At 37.7% G+C, this 19,644-nt stretch overlaps 1 protein-coding gene across 3 annotated transcripts in view; it reads left to right on the plus strand.

Moving 5' to 3' along the window:
* The window catches only part of LOC119529698 (secretory immunoglobulin A-binding protein EsiB-like), an 86,700-nt gene that overhangs the window by 64,196 nt on the left and 2,860 nt on the right, over positions 1 to 19,644 (plus strand). For all 3 annotated transcript variants that reach the window (XM_037830333.1, XM_037830332.1, XM_037830331.1), the window contains exons 3-4: positions 17,443 to 17,584; positions 17,740 to 17,785. In XM_037830333.1, the coding sequence (XP_037686261.1) occupies positions 17,443 to 17,584; positions 17,740 to 17,785 (188 nt within the window). The remainder of the gene's footprint in view (positions 1 to 17,442; positions 17,585 to 17,739; positions 17,786 to 19,644) is intronic.

Here is a 19,644-nt window from a genome sequence, read left to right on the forward strand (position 1 = left end):
AGAACTTTAAAAGTCAGAAAGAAGAATTTCTGTCTGTACTTCAGCTAGCCACCTTCTCCTGGGAAATTCAGTGTGACCTTCGTTGGCATTTCCAACCTGCAGAATCCCTACAGAAGTTGGACTTGCCAATCTCCATGGTCAGTGGGCCAATGAATTCCTATAGTAAATCTCTTAATATTTATTGCTGGTTCTGCTTCTCTGGGGAACCCTGGCTAATAAACTGGCTGTAGTATATAGAAAGGATTGGAAGACCCAGGACTGGGGGCCTGGAGGGGAGCCCAGAGACTCTATCATAAAGTGGTTCAGGTGAGGTGGTGGTGGTCTGAATTAAGTCTGTGACAGGGGAAAGGAGAAAATGGATATTTGAGTGACATTTAGATCTGATTGGTCAGGACTTGGGGCTGACTGAAAGTAAGGGAAGTCAGGAGGAGGTGAGTTATGAGGGAGAAGATAGGGGATTTACTTTTGGGCAATTTGAAATTTGTGTGCCTATGGATTTTCATCAGAAGCTCAGGATGGATATCTGGTCTGGAAATAGAGATTTGGGTGCCCCACACACATAGGTGATAAATGAACTGTGACACTTGAGATCACGGGAGGACGGTGTGCTGATTGAGGGGGGCAGAGGAGCTTTGATGACAGTGTCCTACAGAACACAGACATAAAAGGGGTGGCAAGAGAAGAATATCACCTGTATCAGGAGAAGAGAGAATTCAAGAAATTAGTTAGCATCATCAAATGCCACATCACATTTGTACAGAGCTTTATGATAGGTGTGATTTTACATATATCTTCTCATTTGATCTCTGTAGTGGCCTTACAGCCAATCTAGTCTATCTTTCTTTTTCACTTTCTGTAAATTTTTTTAGATGAGAAAAATGAGGCCCAGAAATATAGTGATTTATTCAAGATTACAAAAGTTGTTGGAGACTAATTTGGGTGTTAAACACAGATTTTCTGAGTTTACGAGGTGTTTTGAAGAATGCTGGGGGGAGTGCCATGTTAAAGAGGGGAGCAGCTAGCAATTACTAAGCACTCACCACTACATGACAGTCACGGTGCTGACAGCTTGGTGTCTGTTATCTCATTTACTTCAGAACTACATTGCAAAGATTTTAACATTATCATTCTTGTCTTATAAATGAGGTAAGTGAGGTTTAGAGTAGTTAAGACACCCAAAGTCACACAACTAGTAAATGCCAAAACCAGAATAAGAATCCAGGGCTGTCTGCTGCCTGTCACATGTGTTTGCAATTTCATTATTATGTATGAATATCTTTCATCTGCAAGGCTTTCCTAACCTTGTGTGCCAGTTTGGATATACTATGTCCCTCCAAAAGACATGTTTCAATCCAATCTGGTGGAATATTTGGATTAGGTTGTTTCCATGGAGATGTGACTCACCCAACTGTAGGTGATAATTTTGATTAGATTATTTCCATGGAAGTGTAGCCCCACCAATTCAGCATAAGTCTTGATTAGTTTACTGGAGTACCTTTAAAAGAGCCATCAGCAGCTGAGAGAGACATTTTGTAGACAGTGGTTGAAAGCAGACTTTTGTTAGCCCAAAGTTTACTCCAGAGAAGCTAAGAGAGTTGATTCCCAGGGTTTACCCCAGGATATGCTAAGACAGGACCTCCAGGTGCTTAGAGAGAAACACCCTGGGAGAAAGAACCAAGAATGCACAGGAGCTGAGAGAGGAGCTGGAACACAACCCAGGTTCAGCAGACAACAGCCATGTGCCTTCCCAGCTATCAGAGATCTTCCCTACACCATCGGCCTTTCTTCAGTAAAGGTACCCTATAGTTGATACCTTACCTTGGACACTTTATGGCCTTAAGACTGTAACTTTGTAACCAAAAAAACCCCCTTTATAAAAACCAATCCATTTCTGGTGTTTTGCATAACAGCATCATTAGCAAACCGGAACACCTGTTTACTTGCTAATACTCCTGAGCTATATAAAAATAAAGGTCATAATAAATAATAATAATTTGTAGTGCTGATTATATGAGAGACACTAAACTAAATAATTTGTAAGTACTCTGTTTCATTCACTCTGTACAACAGCCTGAATGGGAAAGTATTATTACCCTAATTTAAGATGAGAAAACTGGCATTTGGAGGTTAAATAACTTGTACTAGTTTAAAAAATAGCAGAGTTGGTATTCCAGCTCAGATGTGCTTGGCTACAGATCCTTTTTCTTTTCTTCTCCTTTTTTATTCCTTCTTCCTTCCTTTCCTTTGTTTTGCTGCCACCGCCCATCTCCCAATCTTTTCTCCCCCTCTCTCCAGTCCTTCTCTTTCTTTTGGCCTACTGCCTCCAAGTTTGACATAAGGGTTAATTTAGAGTATGAGGCACTGGGATGAGAAGAGGAAACTAAGGTGAAGGTAGGCCATTTTGCTAAGGTTGTCACAATATTTGGAACCATGATCTCTCAAGGGCTTTAATTCAGGAATTCTAACTTTCAAACTTTTCAAAATGTTCACCAGACACTCTGATGCCTTAATGTACCCAAATAAGGGATCACATGATTGAAAGTTAAAAGAGATTTTTAGATGCTTAGTTTGAAATGTATTCAACTTATATATCAAAGTTGGGAAATTTATTTTAAATCTAATGGTTAAAAACAAAATTGATTATATTTAAGCAAGTAATAAAACAAAGTTGAATCCTAAAGAAATAACAAGCCTTGTTGTCATTAATGGTTTGGTTCATTTTTATATGAAAATTATTCCATTTTCTTGAATAAAAACTGAGGGCTCATCTATTTTTTTATCTATAAAGTGAAACTGAAATGACTGTGTCTAAGTCCTACTTGGAAAGACAACAACAACAGAACAGCATTCTATGTCCAATTTTTCAAACTTCCTTTTAGGCATATCATAGATGCTGACTCCTCTCTGTGACTCAGAAACCAGTTGAACAAAGACACTGCAATACCATGTAGTAGCTGTTCTCTTGGCCAAGAATATTGGAAGTACCAGGGCAGATCTCTGGAAGGAATCCACCAGGCAGAATTATATACCACCTTCACTCCCTTTGAACTTTGTACATTTTGCAGCTTTATTAAAATGCTTATCATGCTATTTTGCAAACTGCTTATATCTCTTTGCTCCACAACTTTGAAACACTTGAGAGCAAGGACTAGGTCATATGCTTATCTTTGTAACCACTGGGTTTTCATAAATTACGTCTTCAAGTTTGTGTGATTAACCATAGTCAGGGACAGAAATATTGAGTAATCAGCTGTATGTCCTAAACAAGAAATGACTCCAGTCTTTTACCACTAAGAACCCTTCTAAAACTATTTTTCTTCTTAATGAATTTCATGTTTTAACATATTTCTACCAAATGAACTGCAATTTTAAAATAATCTCTGGTTTCTAATCGTTGATACAAGTACACACCATACTGATTGAAAAAATTTCAGTCAAAAGTAAAGAAATTTGATGTTTTGGTGAGTCTTAGTAAAGCTATTGTGATTAAATATTACTGTCATTCAACTGTGTCAAATACTGAAATAACTTGGGGCTTCCTTTTCTTAACTTCATTTTTAAGATTTATCAGTATTGATATAGCTTACTTGAGCCCACTCTAGTTTACAAACATGTATTAGAATGTTGTACCCCTAATATAGGATTAGTGCTTACCTCTGGGAAGAGAAGAGGGGAAGAGATGAGAGTGAGTATATTTTTATTTCTACAATGTTTTACTTCTTTAAAAACATCTGGAGCAAATATGGCAAAATGTAACCATATCAAATACGGCTGGTGGGTACATGGTTATCTAATTTATTCTCTGTACACTTGAAAATTTCATAAATTAAAAAGTTAAAACAGCTGATTTTAAATACATCTTTTAAACAAGTACCCATACAAAAGGTCGTTAATCAGTTTACTCATTTAAAAAAAGAGAAAAAACACTTATGAGCTTCAATTTTAAGATCCCAGGTTGGAAACATTTGTTCTTAACTTTAGAAACGATAATTTCAAAACCATGAGTGTAAATGTAGACTTCTAATTATAGACAAGAGGGGAACATAGATTAAGAGGAATGTAGGCTTTCAAAAATTGAAATTTTGATATTTAATGTTAAGATTTCATTAAAACCTATAAAACCTAAGTTACCACTTTTACTCAAATATGTTTAGTCTAGACATCTCTAAATTCCAGATACTCATATCCAACAGCCTGCTTTGCAGTTCTTCTTTGAGCCCAATAGGGTCCAAACCAAATTCATGAACCCCTATACCCTCCCTTCCTGAAACCAACCAAAACCTGGTTCTCTTATTCCAGTGACCGGAGTCATGGAAACCAGAAACCCAGGACAATTTCTTAATCACCAGAGAAGCAGATCTAGCATATATACATAAGTAAATATTAAGAGATTTATTATAAGAATTGACTTATGCAACCATGGGTTTGGTAAGTCTGAAATTTCACAGGGCAGACCACAAGTTGGAAACTCCAGTGAAGGTGATGTTGAATTCCCTAAGAGATTCTGGCTGGCTGGAGTAGAGACAGAAATTCTTCTTTGTGACTTCTGAAATTCTCACTTCTGGCTTTAGGACTTCCAACTCACTGGATGAGGAGGCTCCCCTCATTGATGAGGGCACTCTCCTTTGTTGATTGTAGATGCAATCATCATACATGCAGCCAATTATCTGTAGATGCATATCTATCTATAAAATACCTTCACAGGCACAATCAGGCCAGAGAGCTTGCTTGGCCAAACAACTGGACTCCATAACATAGACAAGTTGAAACATGAAATTTATCATCATACCAAACCTTAAAATATTTGTATTAATTTCATTCCATAGTTTCTCTACAGAAGTCTTTTTAAGATTGTGTCTACTTTATGGCAGTCATTTCAGTTAAAATCAGCTTTATATTCTATAAATCCATTTGACCTGACGTATATAACTGAAACACATCCAGTATGTGATAGTGCATGAGTAGATGAAGGTTTCCCAGTCAACATTGTGTAACTGCCACTCATACCTCAACTACCCTAAGTGACACATGACCACCTGACAAACTAAGTAAACCTCTGGGTTAAATATTAGTAAAGTTTAAAGTTTTTAATATACATAAAATGTTAGTAGAAGTTCAAATACTTTTCCTTGCACCCTAGTGGAATATCTTGGGTATTACACTTGGAGGCCATAGTTCTGTACTCCAGGAGGGATATTTTTGAAACTCAAAATGATGTTCCTCACCACTTCTAATCTACTCCTACCCAACATACATTAACACTCTGAAGACTTCCCCTTGCTCTTAAAATGAAGATGACAATCTTTAACAAGGACTTCAATCAAAGCATTTCATAATTTTCCCCATACCTCCCTCTCTAGCTTCATCTTACCCAAACTAACCCTTGTTCTTTGATACAAAGAAATGAAAAAATGAACCTCCCTTTTATATGGTGTCATATTATTACTTACCACAGTTGTAATTTTACTTGTGTATTTTATTATTTTTTAGTATCTATCTTCCATATTGTAATGTATATACGGACACTCTATCTCTTTTTGTTCACCCTTGTATATCTCATGGCTAGCATAGTGCCTGGATCAATTTTTTTTTTTCAAATGAGTGAACAATTCCAAAGAGAAAGAAAATATAATATTTTCTGAAGAGATTGATATTTATCTAGAGTATTTGTCCATAAGCCCAGATGAAAAAGGACATGTATTAAAAAACTGAAAATGGAAAATTTACATAGCACTGTTGTTCTTATAAGAAAAATTTTTAGACTTTTAAGAAATTTTGATGATAATTAAAATGGCTTTAGACTTACATTGGAGAAAGGGATAGACCTGCTGCTTTGAGCTGATGGTATAAAATTACAGATGACAGTGACAAAGCAAAACTATTCAACTTCTATTTCTTTATCAGTTTGCAACTTGGATATGCCTTTCATTCTGTAGGATGACCCTAAACCTGGGTGTGTTTGAAGTTTCTTCATGACCAGACACAAGTCATGCATTCTTGGCAGGAATATCACAGAAATGATGCTGTGCTCTTCTCAGTGCATCGTATCTGGAGACAAATGTTGGTTTGTCCCACCAGCTGATCTTGAGCACCTGATTACATTGGTGTCTGCCAGATTTCCATGGTAAATGCACCAGTTTTCCCTTTTTAATCAATTAGCATTTGGAGGTAGTCTTGGGATTCGTTGACAACTTCCTCCTGAATCAACCAGTGAGGCCTGTGAAATGCAGATTCCTTACTTCTATCATTCTTTCTACATTAGTTGGCATTGTGTAAGGAAGAGATTTCCCCACTTACATATATATATATTTTTAATTAAATTCAGTTTTATTGAAATACATTCACACACCATACAATCATCCATGATATACAATCCACTGTCCACAGTATGATAACATAGTTATGCGTTCATCACCACAATCTATCTCTGAACATTTTCCTTACATCAGAAAGAACCGGAACAAGAATAAAAAATAAAAGTGAAAAAAGAACACCCAAATCACCCCCCCATCCCACCCCATTTGTCCTTTAGTTTTTATCCCCATTCCTCTACTCATCCATACACTAGATAAAGGGGGTGTGATCCACAAGGTCTTCACAATCACACTGTCATCCCTTGTAATCTACATTATTATATAATTGTTCTTCAGGAGTCCAGACTGCTGGGTTGGAGTTTGGTAGTTTCAGGTATTTATTTCTAGCTATTCCAATACATTAAAGCCTAAGAGGTGTTATCTATATAGTGCATAAGAATGTCCACCAGAGTGACCTCTCGACTCCATTTGGAATCTCTCAGCCACTGAAACTATTTCGTCTCATTTTGCATCCCCCTTTTGGTCAAGAAGATACTCTCAGTCCCACGATGCCAGGTCCACATTCATCCCCGGGAGTCATACTCTGCGTTGCCAGGGAGATTTACACCCCTGGGAGTTGGGTCCCACCTAGGGGGGAGGGCAGTGAGTTCACCTGTCGAGATGGCTCAGTTAGAGAGACAAAGGGCCACATCTGAGCAACAAAGAGGTACTCAGGGGGAGACTCTTAGGCACCATTACTTACAAGTTTAGACTCTCCTTTGTGGTAATGAGCTTCATAAGGGCAAGTCCCATGCTCGAGGGCTCAGCACATCAAACCGCCAGTCCCAATGTTTGTGACAACATCAACACCAGTCCAGGTGAGGATGTCCAACACATCTGCACCTTCCCCCAGATCCTCGGGGCTGGGGAGGGGGAGGCTGCAAATATATTTTTTATTATCTGCCCAAATTACTCTAGGATGGGTCACTATTTCACTCCAGCCTATACTAACCTACCGTATCTCACTTCCTATTCAAAGTTCCCTGCAATTGTGGTGTTTGAACAAATCGACTGTAGAGTTGTACTGTTTAGAAAATTTAGATCCTGTACCAAATAGATATCTATTCCCTTGGTCTCATATGAAAGTTGAAGTTTTAAAACACAATCAGTTTCAACCTTTACCCTTTGGCCTGGCTTGCCCTGGTCTTAACCAGACCTGCTTCATTCATATCACTAATTGAAGTCTGGGCTCTTTTTCAGCTTTTTTTTTTTTTTTTGACAGTGGCTGTATGCACTAATACTGGCATTCATATCTGCCAAGCTCTAGCTCTGAGTTTCAGGTGTCTCAGAGATATGCATAGTTCCAGAGACCAATCAGGTTATATGCTACGGGATCAGCATCTCTAAGTTTAGAGATAGGCCTTACAATTCAGGGATAGAGTTAACTGCTGTAAGAGCTTACAATCTAGGGACTATTACAATTATTGTGTCCATGTTAGGCTATGTTCTAATATTCAATTCTCAGTTTACACATTGTAGTTAGTCCATACTGGTGAGGCATCATCCCTCTCACCATGTTTTCTCCAACACTTTTACTCCTATATATATATTTTCCTACAATTTTATAGAGTTATGTTCACATACCATACATTTATCCACAGTGTACAATCAGTTGTTCATGGTATCATCATAAAGTTGTACATTTATCACAATCAGCACTTGAACATACTGATTACTACAAGAAAAAATTTTTTGTTTTTTTTAGCAATAAGAAAAAATGATAAAAAGAAAAATAACATGTCATACAATACAATATACTACTAAGGACAGCAAATAACACCACTACCAAGAATCCCATATTACTCCCCTATATCCCCATCTCATATACATTTAGCATTGGCATATTGCCTTTGTTACATTTAATGGAGGTATATTACAGTGTTACTGTTGACCATAGACTCCAGTTTGCTTTGATTATGTTTTTTCCTGAATACCATCCCTTTTTCAAATTTCTACACGGTTGACATTCATTTGCTTTCCCACATGCAAAAACATTTTTATATTTGTATATTTAGTAACAGTCATTGGCCACTCCAGTTTTTGCCACGTTATACAGTCCTAGTCTTTATCATCTATCTTTACCTCTGGTGTCATACATTCTCCTATCCCACCTCTTTCAGCTTTACTCACAGACATCTTTGTTCAGTGTACTTACAATACCATGCTACCATCACACAGTATTATGCTATCTATTTCTGGATCTATACAATCAATCCTAAGCATTCTGTAGTCCTTCAGCATCAAATGGCTGATCTCTGCCCTCTTTCTATCTCCTGGTCGCCTGTGTTGTCAGCTTTTAACTCCCAAAGTTTGTTCATTAATGTCTGTTCATATTAGTGAGACCATACAGAATCTGTCCTTTTGTTTCTGGCTAACTTCACTCAACATAATGTCCTCAAGGTTCATCCACATTATTACATGATCCATGTCTTTGTTCTGTCTTACAGCTGCATAATATTCCATCATGTGTATATACCACAGTTTGTTTATCCACTCGTCCTTTGATGGACATTTGGGCTGTTTCCATCTCTTGGCAATTGTGAATAATGCTGCAATAAACATTGGTTTACAAATGTCTGTTTGTGTCTTAAGTTTCAGTTCCTCTGAGTATATACCCAGCAATGGAATAGCTGGGTCATATGGCAAATCTATATTTAGCTTCCTGAGGAACCTCCGTACTGTCTTCCAGAGTGGTTGCACCATTCTACATTCCCACCAACAATGAATAAGTGTGCCTCTTTCTCCACATCCTCTCCAGCACTTGTCATTTTCTGTTTTTTGGATAATGGCCATTCTGGTAGGTGTGCCCACTCACATATATTTATTTATTCATTTATTTATGTCACTATTGAGTCAAGGATTCCAATTTTATTCAGTATGTTTTAATCTGATAATTATTGTGATGCAGAAATTGTTCCAGATTTGGCCAGTGGGAGCTCCTTCAAGCTGACTTCTGTATCATTCTGACATTTCCCCATCATTCATTGAACATTACTTTCAGGGACAAGTTACTTCAGGCATATTTTGTTCTTTCCCTCCTGTGACCCTGGAATTAGCAGTTTCTTGACGAGCAATGGTTTCTTTTATTGAAGGGTAGGATTTAGAAAGAAAGATATGGGTGCTCGGTGTGCTCATTGCTGCTGGGATGTCATCTAGGCCTTTTTCAATTGTTACTATTTCTATATATATATAATATATTCTATATTCTCTCTCTGTGTGTATTTTAATCCTAATTTCATACAGATATTTTCAAGTCCAATCTTGTACCTCAAGGCTCTTTCTAGATGGCCCTCTTTACATGTTTAAATCTCTTCTCAGATAGTTAGAAATGTGGCTTTGATTATCTTCAAAATATTTTCTTAAAGGCTCAGTTGTTTTCTCAATGCAGCTGATTTTCCAATTGCTCAGTAGCCTCCTCTGTCCCCTTACCACTGGTTTTGGACTCCAGACCTGCTGGGATTTCCATGGCAGGAAAGGATGGGAGGAAAGGGGGAAGAAAAGATGGGAACAGGAAGGAAAGATGAGGAGAAGGAGAGAACCCCAATTTGAATGGAATGTGATTTATTATTACTGGATTTCAAACTGGCAACATTGGGAACTGTCTTTCGTGGATGCTATGACAAATACCACACAATGGGTTGTCTTAAACAGTGGGAATTTATTGTCTTATTGTTTCAGAGGCTGGAAGCCTTACTTCCTCTGGGGTCATTAGCATTCTGGCTGGTGGACAATCCTTGGGTTCCTTGGCTTTTCCATCACATAGTGAATGTCCTCTCCTTTCTCTTCTGGGTTCTCTTGACTTCTGGCTTCCATATCTCCCTATGTCTGATATAAAGGAACTTCTGCTTATAAAGGAACTCCAGTTACAGGTTAAGACCCAACTTCATTCAGTTGGGCCGTACCTTAACTAAAAATAATGTCTTCAAGATATCCTATTTATAATGTGTTCAAACCTACAGAAATGTAGATCAAGACCAAGAGCATGTCTAAATTTGGGGTATGTAACTCAAGCCACCACAGGAACTAACACAGTTAATGAAGGTAAATAAGCTAAAGCCATGTGCTCACATTAACCTTTTTTGAATGACTTTGTGTTTCATTTATCATAATACTTAGTGATCAGAATAACCAGAAAGAGTAGTATTATCAAGATATAAATTGTGAATGCTTATGGAAAAGAAGCATTGATTTGTCAGCAGTACTTCCAAGCCCAAAATTGAAAGAAACAAACAAAACTTGCATATTTTTATGGAATTGAGAATTTATAGATAAAAATGTGCCTTCATCGATTGTAACAAATGTACTACGACATACAGGGTGTTAAAAATAGGGAAGTACATGGGAACCCTATATTTTATGCATAATTTTTCCATAAACACACAAATTTTTGAATAATTAAAAAAGGAAGTAAAGAGCTTATAGATAGCAGGGGAATGGAGTAGATATATTGCTTTTGAATTTTAGCAGACACATATCTCATAATGTAGGGGAAGACAAAAATGGAGAAATGTAAAATATGTGTTAGAACAGTTAAGTGAGTTGCTGGTGCTGATTTAACTAAATTGGGCTTGCAGTAAATTCAGAGTATAATCAGGGCAGAGTGCAAAGGGTGAAATATTTCCTTCTCCCATGTCTACCTCATCCTAGAACCACTGTTTGCTCTGTTGCTGAGTTCATGAATGTTGCAATTATTCTTAATTCTTCCATCTCTCTTACTCTTCATTTCCAATTCATCAGCAAGTTCTGCCAGCCTTGTCAAGAACTATGCCTTAAGGCTCTTACTTTACCTAACTTGCAAGCTAACAAGTTAGGCTGTCACAGTTCCATGGATGCTGTCAGAGGGCATAATACTGCTGGGTTAGAGACAAAAGGCAGTTTATTACTGATAGCAATAGCAGTAACTAGAGCCTCAGCATTTTTTTTGCCAGTTCCCTGAATCCCAGTTCCCACAAGGCAAGCCCAAGGGGACCAGGTGACACTTACACATGCTGTAAATATGGAAAAGGAACCCCAAGATTTGGGAAATTAAATCTTTTATAATGGGCGGTAGGCCTATCTGACCTTGGCTCTGAGAAAGTTGTTTTTGTTTTTTTTTTAAATAGGGGATGGTAAACAAACCTGTCCTTTGCTCTGGGGGGACAAACACTATTTTTATCTTTGCTAGGCAAGCACCCTTAAAAAGATAGTCCTGAATAAAGTCAGTCATGGCCTCCACTTACAAGGCAGGCATACATGTGTGAGACCCATGAGGAGTTGTGTCCTACCCACTGAAAATACAGTCAAAATCTAATCTCCACCACCACAAACCTTGGCCAAGCCTCTTTAATCCGGACTACTGAAATAGCCTCCTGCTTGGTTTCCCTGCTTCTACTCTTGCTCCCATACAACCAATTCTCTACACAAAGACAGAGTGATTCTTCAAAAACATAAATCATTCTATTCTATGCTTAAAAAGTGCCAATGGCATCCCATTACAGTTTGAAGAAAATAATCTTCTTACTATGACCTTAAAGACAAACAAAATCTATCTGGCATGGTAGGTTGATTGAGAGAACAAATAGAATAGAATTTCAAAAGAAATAGAAAATTAAGAAAGAAAGCAACTTATACTTACTCTTCTTTCCTTCACACCCCACATTAAAACACCAAAACTTCTCAGTTCTAATATCAAAATTTCCAGAACATGGCTACTCCACTGCCACCTACATTCCCACCATGAACCAAGTCACCATCATCTACCGCTTATTGCTTACATTTTTCAATAATTCCCTAATAGTTATCCCAATTTTTGCCCTTGCTCTTCTTCACTCTATTCTCACAGAGATCAGAATAATTCTGTAAAAATATGCCAGATCATCTCACATCTCTTCTTAAAACCCTCCACTGGCTTTCCATCTCACTCTGGGTAAAAGCCAAAGTCCTTTAAAGGGTCAACAGGTCCTGTATTCATTATTTATAGCTGCATAACAAAAGACCCAAGATTTAATGACTTACAACAACAAATATTTATTATCTCACAGTTTCCATGGGTCAGGAGTTCAGGCTCAAGCCTAGCTGGGTGCCACTGGATCAGTGTCTCTCATGAAGCTTCATTCAAGTTTCCAGCTGGAGCTGCAGTCACCTGGAGACTTGACTGAGGGAGGATCCGATTTGAAGCTCACTCATGTGGCTGTTGGCAGTCTTTGAGTCCTCACTGACTGTTGGCTGGAGACATCAGTCCTTTCCACATGACCCTCTCCATAAGGCCATGTGATAGCTCACTTTCCCCAGAGTGAGGGTTCTGGGAGAGAGAGAGAGAGAGAGAGAGAGAGAGAGAGAGAGAGAGAGAGAGAGAGAGAGAGGCAGATATCATGGTAATTCTATAATCTAATCTTGGAAGTGACATCCAGAGCCAGCTTCATGGGTGTGTGACTTGTGCAGGTGCCAATAGGCCCTGTAGTTAGAAAGGCCCCTCACATGGTTTAATGCTTTGTTGTTGTCATTTTGAACAGAGTGCCCTGAATTAAAAGAAAAATTATAGACTTAAATGTTTCAGTACAATTTTAGATTTGCAGAACAATTGAGTAGATAGTACATAGAGTTCCATGAACTCATCCTCTCCACTTCCACCCCCATCCCTACTATAAATGTCTTGTATTAGTGTTGTACATTTGTTATAATTAATGAACCAGTTTTGGCACATTATTCTCAACTATAGCCCATAATTTGCATTAAGGTTTAGTCTTTGTGTTTTATAATTCTTTGGATTATGATAAATTCATATTGACATGTATCTACCATTATAATTTCATAAAGAATTGTTTTACCACCCTAAAAATCCCCTGTGCTTCACCTATTCATCTGTGGTGGTTTGTAGCTATATGTGTCCCAGAAAAACATATTTTTAAAGCTAATCCATTCCTGTGGGTGTAAACCCACTGCAAATAGACCTTTTGATGAGGTTACTTCAGTTTAAGTGTGTCCCACCTCAACCAGGATGGGTCTTAATCCTATTACTGTAGTCCTTTATGAATGGAATGGAGAGAGAGAGAGAGAGAGAGAGAGAGAGAGAGAGGAAGCCACAGAAGCAAGAAGCTGGAATCAGTGAAACCTGGGAGAGAACAGCAGATGCTGCTATGTGCTTTGCCATGTGTCAGAGGAGACAAAGTTTACCAGCATCTGGTGTTTGGGAAGAAAGCATTGCCTTGATGATGCCTTGTTTTGGACATTTTCCTGGCCTCAAAGCTGTAAGTTAATAAATTCCCATTGTTTAAGCCAACCCATTTCATGGTATTTGCTGGATCAGCCTAGGAAACTAAAACATCATCCCACCCCCAAACATCTGGCAATTGTATAATTTCATTGTGCACTGGGCCCCACAAATTATGTAGCTTCTCCTGATGACATCTTATTATTTTGTTGTAATATATAGGATAGAAGCAAGATACAAGGTACCCAAAAGTCTCATCCCATTACAGATTCACCTCGGATTTGAGGATCTCATCTAAATCAGATCCTGGTGTGAACTCAATTCCCCAGGTTTTATCCCTTAAGTACATCTTGAGTATAGTGCCTCTATATCTGTAGACCTGTGAGACTAGAGACAAGTTCTCTGCCACCTTCCCTCCCTCCCACCCCAGAACATACAATTGTGGGACAGGCATAGGATAACTGTTAAAAACATTTCTGTTCTGTTCAATAGTAGGAGGCACAAAGGAATCCCTGTTCCATAGCAATTCAGAAACCCAGTTGGGCAAACATTGGAAGTTCCTTGATTAAGTCTCGAGACCTGGGAATAATTCTCCATGGCTCTGGGCTTCAACCTCTGGCCTCTTGTTTCCACTCTGATTCATCCTTTCTTTTTTCATGAACAGTAGCACATGTTTGCAACTGAGTGGTTTTCTTAGCCTGCTTTCTGCTAGTAGTATTTTTGGGGTCAACTGGCCTCTTTTTATTTTATACTATCTCTGTTCCTTTTAATTCAAGTGGGAAGAGTTTTTTCTGATATAATTCTTTCAAACTTTTTGGGCATCCTGTGTTCATTCATTAGAAAAAGCAACATCTACACTGTTCTAGTTTGCTAATGCTGCCGGAAAGCAAAACACCAGAAATGAATTGGCTTTTATCAAAGGGGTTTATTTGGTGACACAGTTACTGTCTTAAGGCCATAAAGTGTCCAAGGTAACACATCAGCAATCAGGTACCTTCACTGGAGGATGGCCAGTGGTGTCCAGAAAACTACTGTTAGCTGGGAAGGCACGTGGCTGGTATCTGCTCCAAAGTTCTGGTTTCAAAATGGGTTTCTCCCAGGACATTCCTCTCTAGGCTGTGGTTCCTCAAAAATATCACTCTTAGTTGCACTTGGGATATTTGTCCTCTTTTAACTTCTCCGGAGCAAGAGTATGCTTTCAACGTCTGTCTTCAAAATGTCTCTCATCTGCAGCTCCTGTGCTTTCTTCAAAGTGTCCCTCTTGGCTGTAGCTCCTCTTCAAAATGTCACTCACAGCTGCACTGAGTTCCCTCTGCCCATCAGCTCATTTATATGGCTCCACTGATCAAGGCCCACCCTGAAGGGGTGGGGCCATGCCTTTATGGAAATATCTCATCAGAGTTATCACCTACAGTTGGGTGGGGCACATTTCCATGCAAACAACCTAATCCAAACGTTCCAAGTTAATCCCCACTAATATGTCTGCCCCACAAGATTGCATCAAAGAATATGGCTTTTTCTGGGGGACACAATACATTCAAACCGGCACATACACTTTTTTTTTTTTTGAGATTTGCCATTCTCTACCTTTTTTGTATACTCTTAAAAAATTTGTAACAACATTTCCTATCTTCCTTCCATTCTTTCTCTATTGCATTTATTTATTATATCATATATTTTACTTTATTTGTTTTATTTATTGTCTGTCCTCTCATTTCTCCACTTCCATTATAGTATAAACTATAATAGGGCAGCAAATTTTGTTGGTGTTTTTCATTGTTTTATCTATAGTGATTAGAACAGTGTCTGGCATATTTAAAATAAATATTGAATAAATGAAATAAAGTAATTTCAGAAATGATTTGAAGGATCTTAAAAACAAATATTCAACTGCTGTGAAATCCTATAACATATAGAAATACCGTGAAAGACCATGGTCTATTCATGCGGCAGAATAAGCAGAGGTGACTGGATAATCTAATAAGAGGGTAAAAAATTTAAATGCAAAAAATCACCACCTCACACAAATTAAAAAGCAAAAACCCCACCACCAATAACAAAGAACACCACTACCTTCACACACAAACACACACACACACACATACATGAAGACTTACTCATAGACTTAGCCATATGTTGTTGTGAATAACCACCAATTCCCTAATGAAAAGAGAGATATGTTGTCAAAATTGAAATTATATTGTGGAAATTATTTAGTTATATATAACAGTAGTCAATTATATTTATAATGTAAACATAAATAAACAATATCACTTAATAAAATCCTCATAATTTTGTCAATATTGGTATTATGTAAAATAATCCTTTTCTTCTCTCTCTTGCAGCTTTATTATGACCATTAAACCACTTAATGATCTAAAGTTTCTGAATTAAAGTCTGCAAAAAAACTTTCCATTAATCTCCATGGTTTCAATCCCTGGTTGATTTGCTTGGCTAAAAGACTTGAGCTAAAATATCTTTTTTTCTTTTTTTTTTTTTTTTACATTCATTTTTATTGAGATATATTCACATACCATGCAGTCATACAAAGCATACATTCAGTTGTTCACAGTACCATTATATAGTTGTGCGTTCATCCCCAAAATTAATTTTTGAACATTTTCATTACCACACACACAAAAATAATAAGAATAAAAATTAAAGTGAAAAAGAACAATTAAAGTAAAAAAGAACACTGGGTGCCTTTTTTTTTTTTGCCCCCATTTTTCTACTCATCCACCCATACACTGGACAAAGGGGAGTGTGGTCTATATGGCTTTCCCAATCACATTGTCACCCCTCATAAGCTACATAAAATATCTTTTTTAAAAATTTCAAATCTTGGTGTTGCAGTCAGCAGTAGAGCTGTACCTTTCATTCCACACTGGACAGTTTGGTTTGCAGAGCAGCGCCAGCATTCTTATCTCCTAGAAGTAGAATCACACCCGAAAGGAAGAAGGCCATTCCCACTGTATTTTTGTCTGAGTTTGAGTCCTTCTTTAGAAGCCAGCACAATGTGACCAGGAGATGGGTCTGAGGCCACTGAACTAACTGTCCGTGCTGATCGAGCTGTGTTTGGTCTTGCTGCATTTCCACTCTGCCTCCCGTGATTCAGTTCCCTGTCAGGCACTGACGCATGCGTGAATCAACATCAAGAAGATGTTTACCATGTCTCTGGAAATGGTAATGACCATGTCAGTTTGGTTGTTGGACAATGTGAACTTGTTTGGGGCATCAGTCTGTTGCTGAGGTACAAGCATCATTTCATCATGGGAAAGCATCTCATACAGCAGAGTTTCTTGAGCTGGAGAACTTCCAGAGAAGGGTGACATCAAAGTTTCCACTAATCCACTGGGTCTTTTAGGAAGTATCCCCACATACTAGTGTCCAAATTATGAGGTCTCCTTGGTCCTTCACTGGGCCTCCTTAGGGAGGAATCTCAAAGTACAGTCTGAAGTTCTTAATTTCCATTTCTCTAGAAGCAGCCAATGGTACTGGTAAAAATGAGCCAGGGCTATGGGTTTTCCAAACTATGGCAGAGCAAGAATCTGTCTCTTCTCAACCTTACCTCCTACTGTGCCCTGGTCAAACAAACAATTCCTTTTTTCTACTTCCCCTTTTGCTTTTGCCTCAACTTCTTTCATAAGCTACCAAGCTCCTATTGCTCAGCGTCCAATCCTAATTTATTGCCTAATACAGTTATCTTGCATTATCTAGGTAAAGTACATATCAGACTGACTAAAAATAAGTAAAGGATTAATGACAATGAGTTTTTTTTTTCACAACAGAGGCCTATAAGAGGCACACTTCATCTTTAAATCACATGCTTCTCCTGAAATGCCATATTGGATAGTGGATCTCCATGATTTTTCTCATTTCCCCTCACCCCATTTTTTGCAGCTCCTGGCTATAATAGGAACCATGATCTTTCTGCTTTATATCTGGCTGTATTCTCAGAGCTTCCATTTCCATGTGGCACACCTTTATGCTCACTTTGGGTACCCCAGTGCTCAGCATATTGTTGGCCAGAGATACCTGAAAGGTAAGTTCTCTGCTCCTCTGGTGCCCTTTCTACTGGGCAAGGGTGGTAGGGAGGGGGTTGCTGGTTAGATTTCTATATCTGTAGGTTTATATAGATTTTAGCATTGCGATTAATTGGGTCCTTTTTTTTCTGTGATATCTTTTGGTTTCTCTCAGGAGCTGGTGTGGTGAAGGATGAAGAAATGGCAATGCATTGGTTTAGGTAATAAAAAAATCTACCAAAAAACAGAACTCCAGAGTTATCTTTTCAGGAAGTGCTGAAAAATAAAACTTTATTATTTTGGCATTATTTTTTCTCTAAAACAAAAATAGGGTATATATCTAAACTCTCTTAATATTGGAGTTTTGGTACCAAATCAATTTTCTCTACTTGGTGGTAGGCTAGGAGTGGTGGTGGTGGTGTTGTTGAAGCATTTAAAAACAATCTGCACAATGTAAGCAAGGCAGTGGATTAGTTTAAAAAGAGCCAAACTGGGGGGTGTATGCCATTCTAATTAAAGATTCAGAACATCAACAATTTTATTAACAGTGCTCTGTATCAAGATTACCTTGTTAAAGTATTGAGCTCTTGCCCGTAAAAGACATGTTACTTTGAAATTAAAAGGTAAAAATAAATCTTAATCATGGTTTAGTCTATTTTATTTTTTGACCTATAATTTATTCAACTGATTTGTATTCAGTGTGCTAAATTCTCTACAGGCAGCATTCTTGATTCTGATTATGTAACATTGACCTTATTGAAAAACATCTCATAGTATATTTGCAGTTTGTGAAAATAAGAAAAACTTTGGGACCATCCACTTGAATATTCCACCTCAGTCTCTGACTAGAGATTAGAGGATGGAAATAAACAGGTTCTGAGATGCTAGATATGCCATTCTCATGGAGACTAGTAGAAAACAAGGATAATTTAGTTATATGGTCAAACTCATCTAATGTAGAGAACTGGCTTCCGTTTCATGAGAGCCTCAATTTATTTAACTGTAGAATCCAGTAAAGTGGAATTTTGCCATCTTGCTCTTTAAAGCAGTAACAATATGGTAGCCATTAGCCACATATGGCTATTGAGCACTTGAAATTTTGCTTGTCTGAACTGAGATGTGCTGAATGCATAAAACACATACTGGATTTAAAAGATTTCAAATGAAAAAAGGAATATAAAATATCTTATTAATATTTTCTATATTGATTACATGTAGGAATGAAAATGTTTTGGATACATAGGGTTAAATAAAATATGTTACTTAAATTAATTTTACCTATTTATTTATTTATTCATTCATTCATTCATTATTTTTTTAAAAGGGCTGAAGCCAAGTTCTTATGTGGCAGCCTCTCAGAGAGACCTGCTACCTGCCTACTTCCTGTACTTTGCTTATCCAGCCACCGCCCTAATTCTAATCCTCCTTCATTTCCCCCCTCAGAGATTTCCAGCTCCCTTAATCTTAAGGGAACTTGGGTTGATGGTCCATTTTCTGCAGCTGCTTTAAGCTGTCTGTGGGTCACAGGCCCTACTTGTGTGAGCATAGAAGTCTCTAGCTGTGCTACTGCGGGTGGCTGGTTGAGCATGGGGCCTTTGGTGAGGAGGAGTTTGTTGTGAAAGGCTTCTAATCTGGAAGAAACAAACTGGATGATAAATTGTATACATGATCTGAACAGAAGCAGGAGCAAGATGGAGCGTACTCCTGTGGTTTTTTTAAAAATCAAATTTATGGTTTCTCTTAGGAATTACAAAAGAACTTGCACCTAATGAGGAGATCCTGAAAAAGAAAAAAAGCTCATAGAAAATAAAAAATCTCTTTTATCCCATACCAGAGTAATAACTAACTTCTTTTGAAATTTTCATGAGTATTTTCCCAGACTTTTTCAATTAGTGTATTTATAATATATCTTAATTTATTGCAGGATTTCATTATTATATGTTTAGTCCTTTTCCTAGATTCTTATTTTCACAAACTGCTGTAGAGAAGCTTCTTCAATATGTGTTTTGTAATTTGTTTATATCCTTACAAAAAATTATAAAAAAAAATGGAATTATCAGTTCAGACAGTGATCATTCCT

The sequence above is a fragment of the Choloepus didactylus genome, chromosome 3 (assembly GCF_015220235.1).
Source record: "Choloepus didactylus isolate mChoDid1 chromosome 3, mChoDid1.pri, whole genome shotgun sequence".
Taxonomy (NCBI): domain Eukaryota; kingdom Metazoa; phylum Chordata; class Mammalia; order Pilosa; family Megalonychidae; genus Choloepus; species Choloepus didactylus.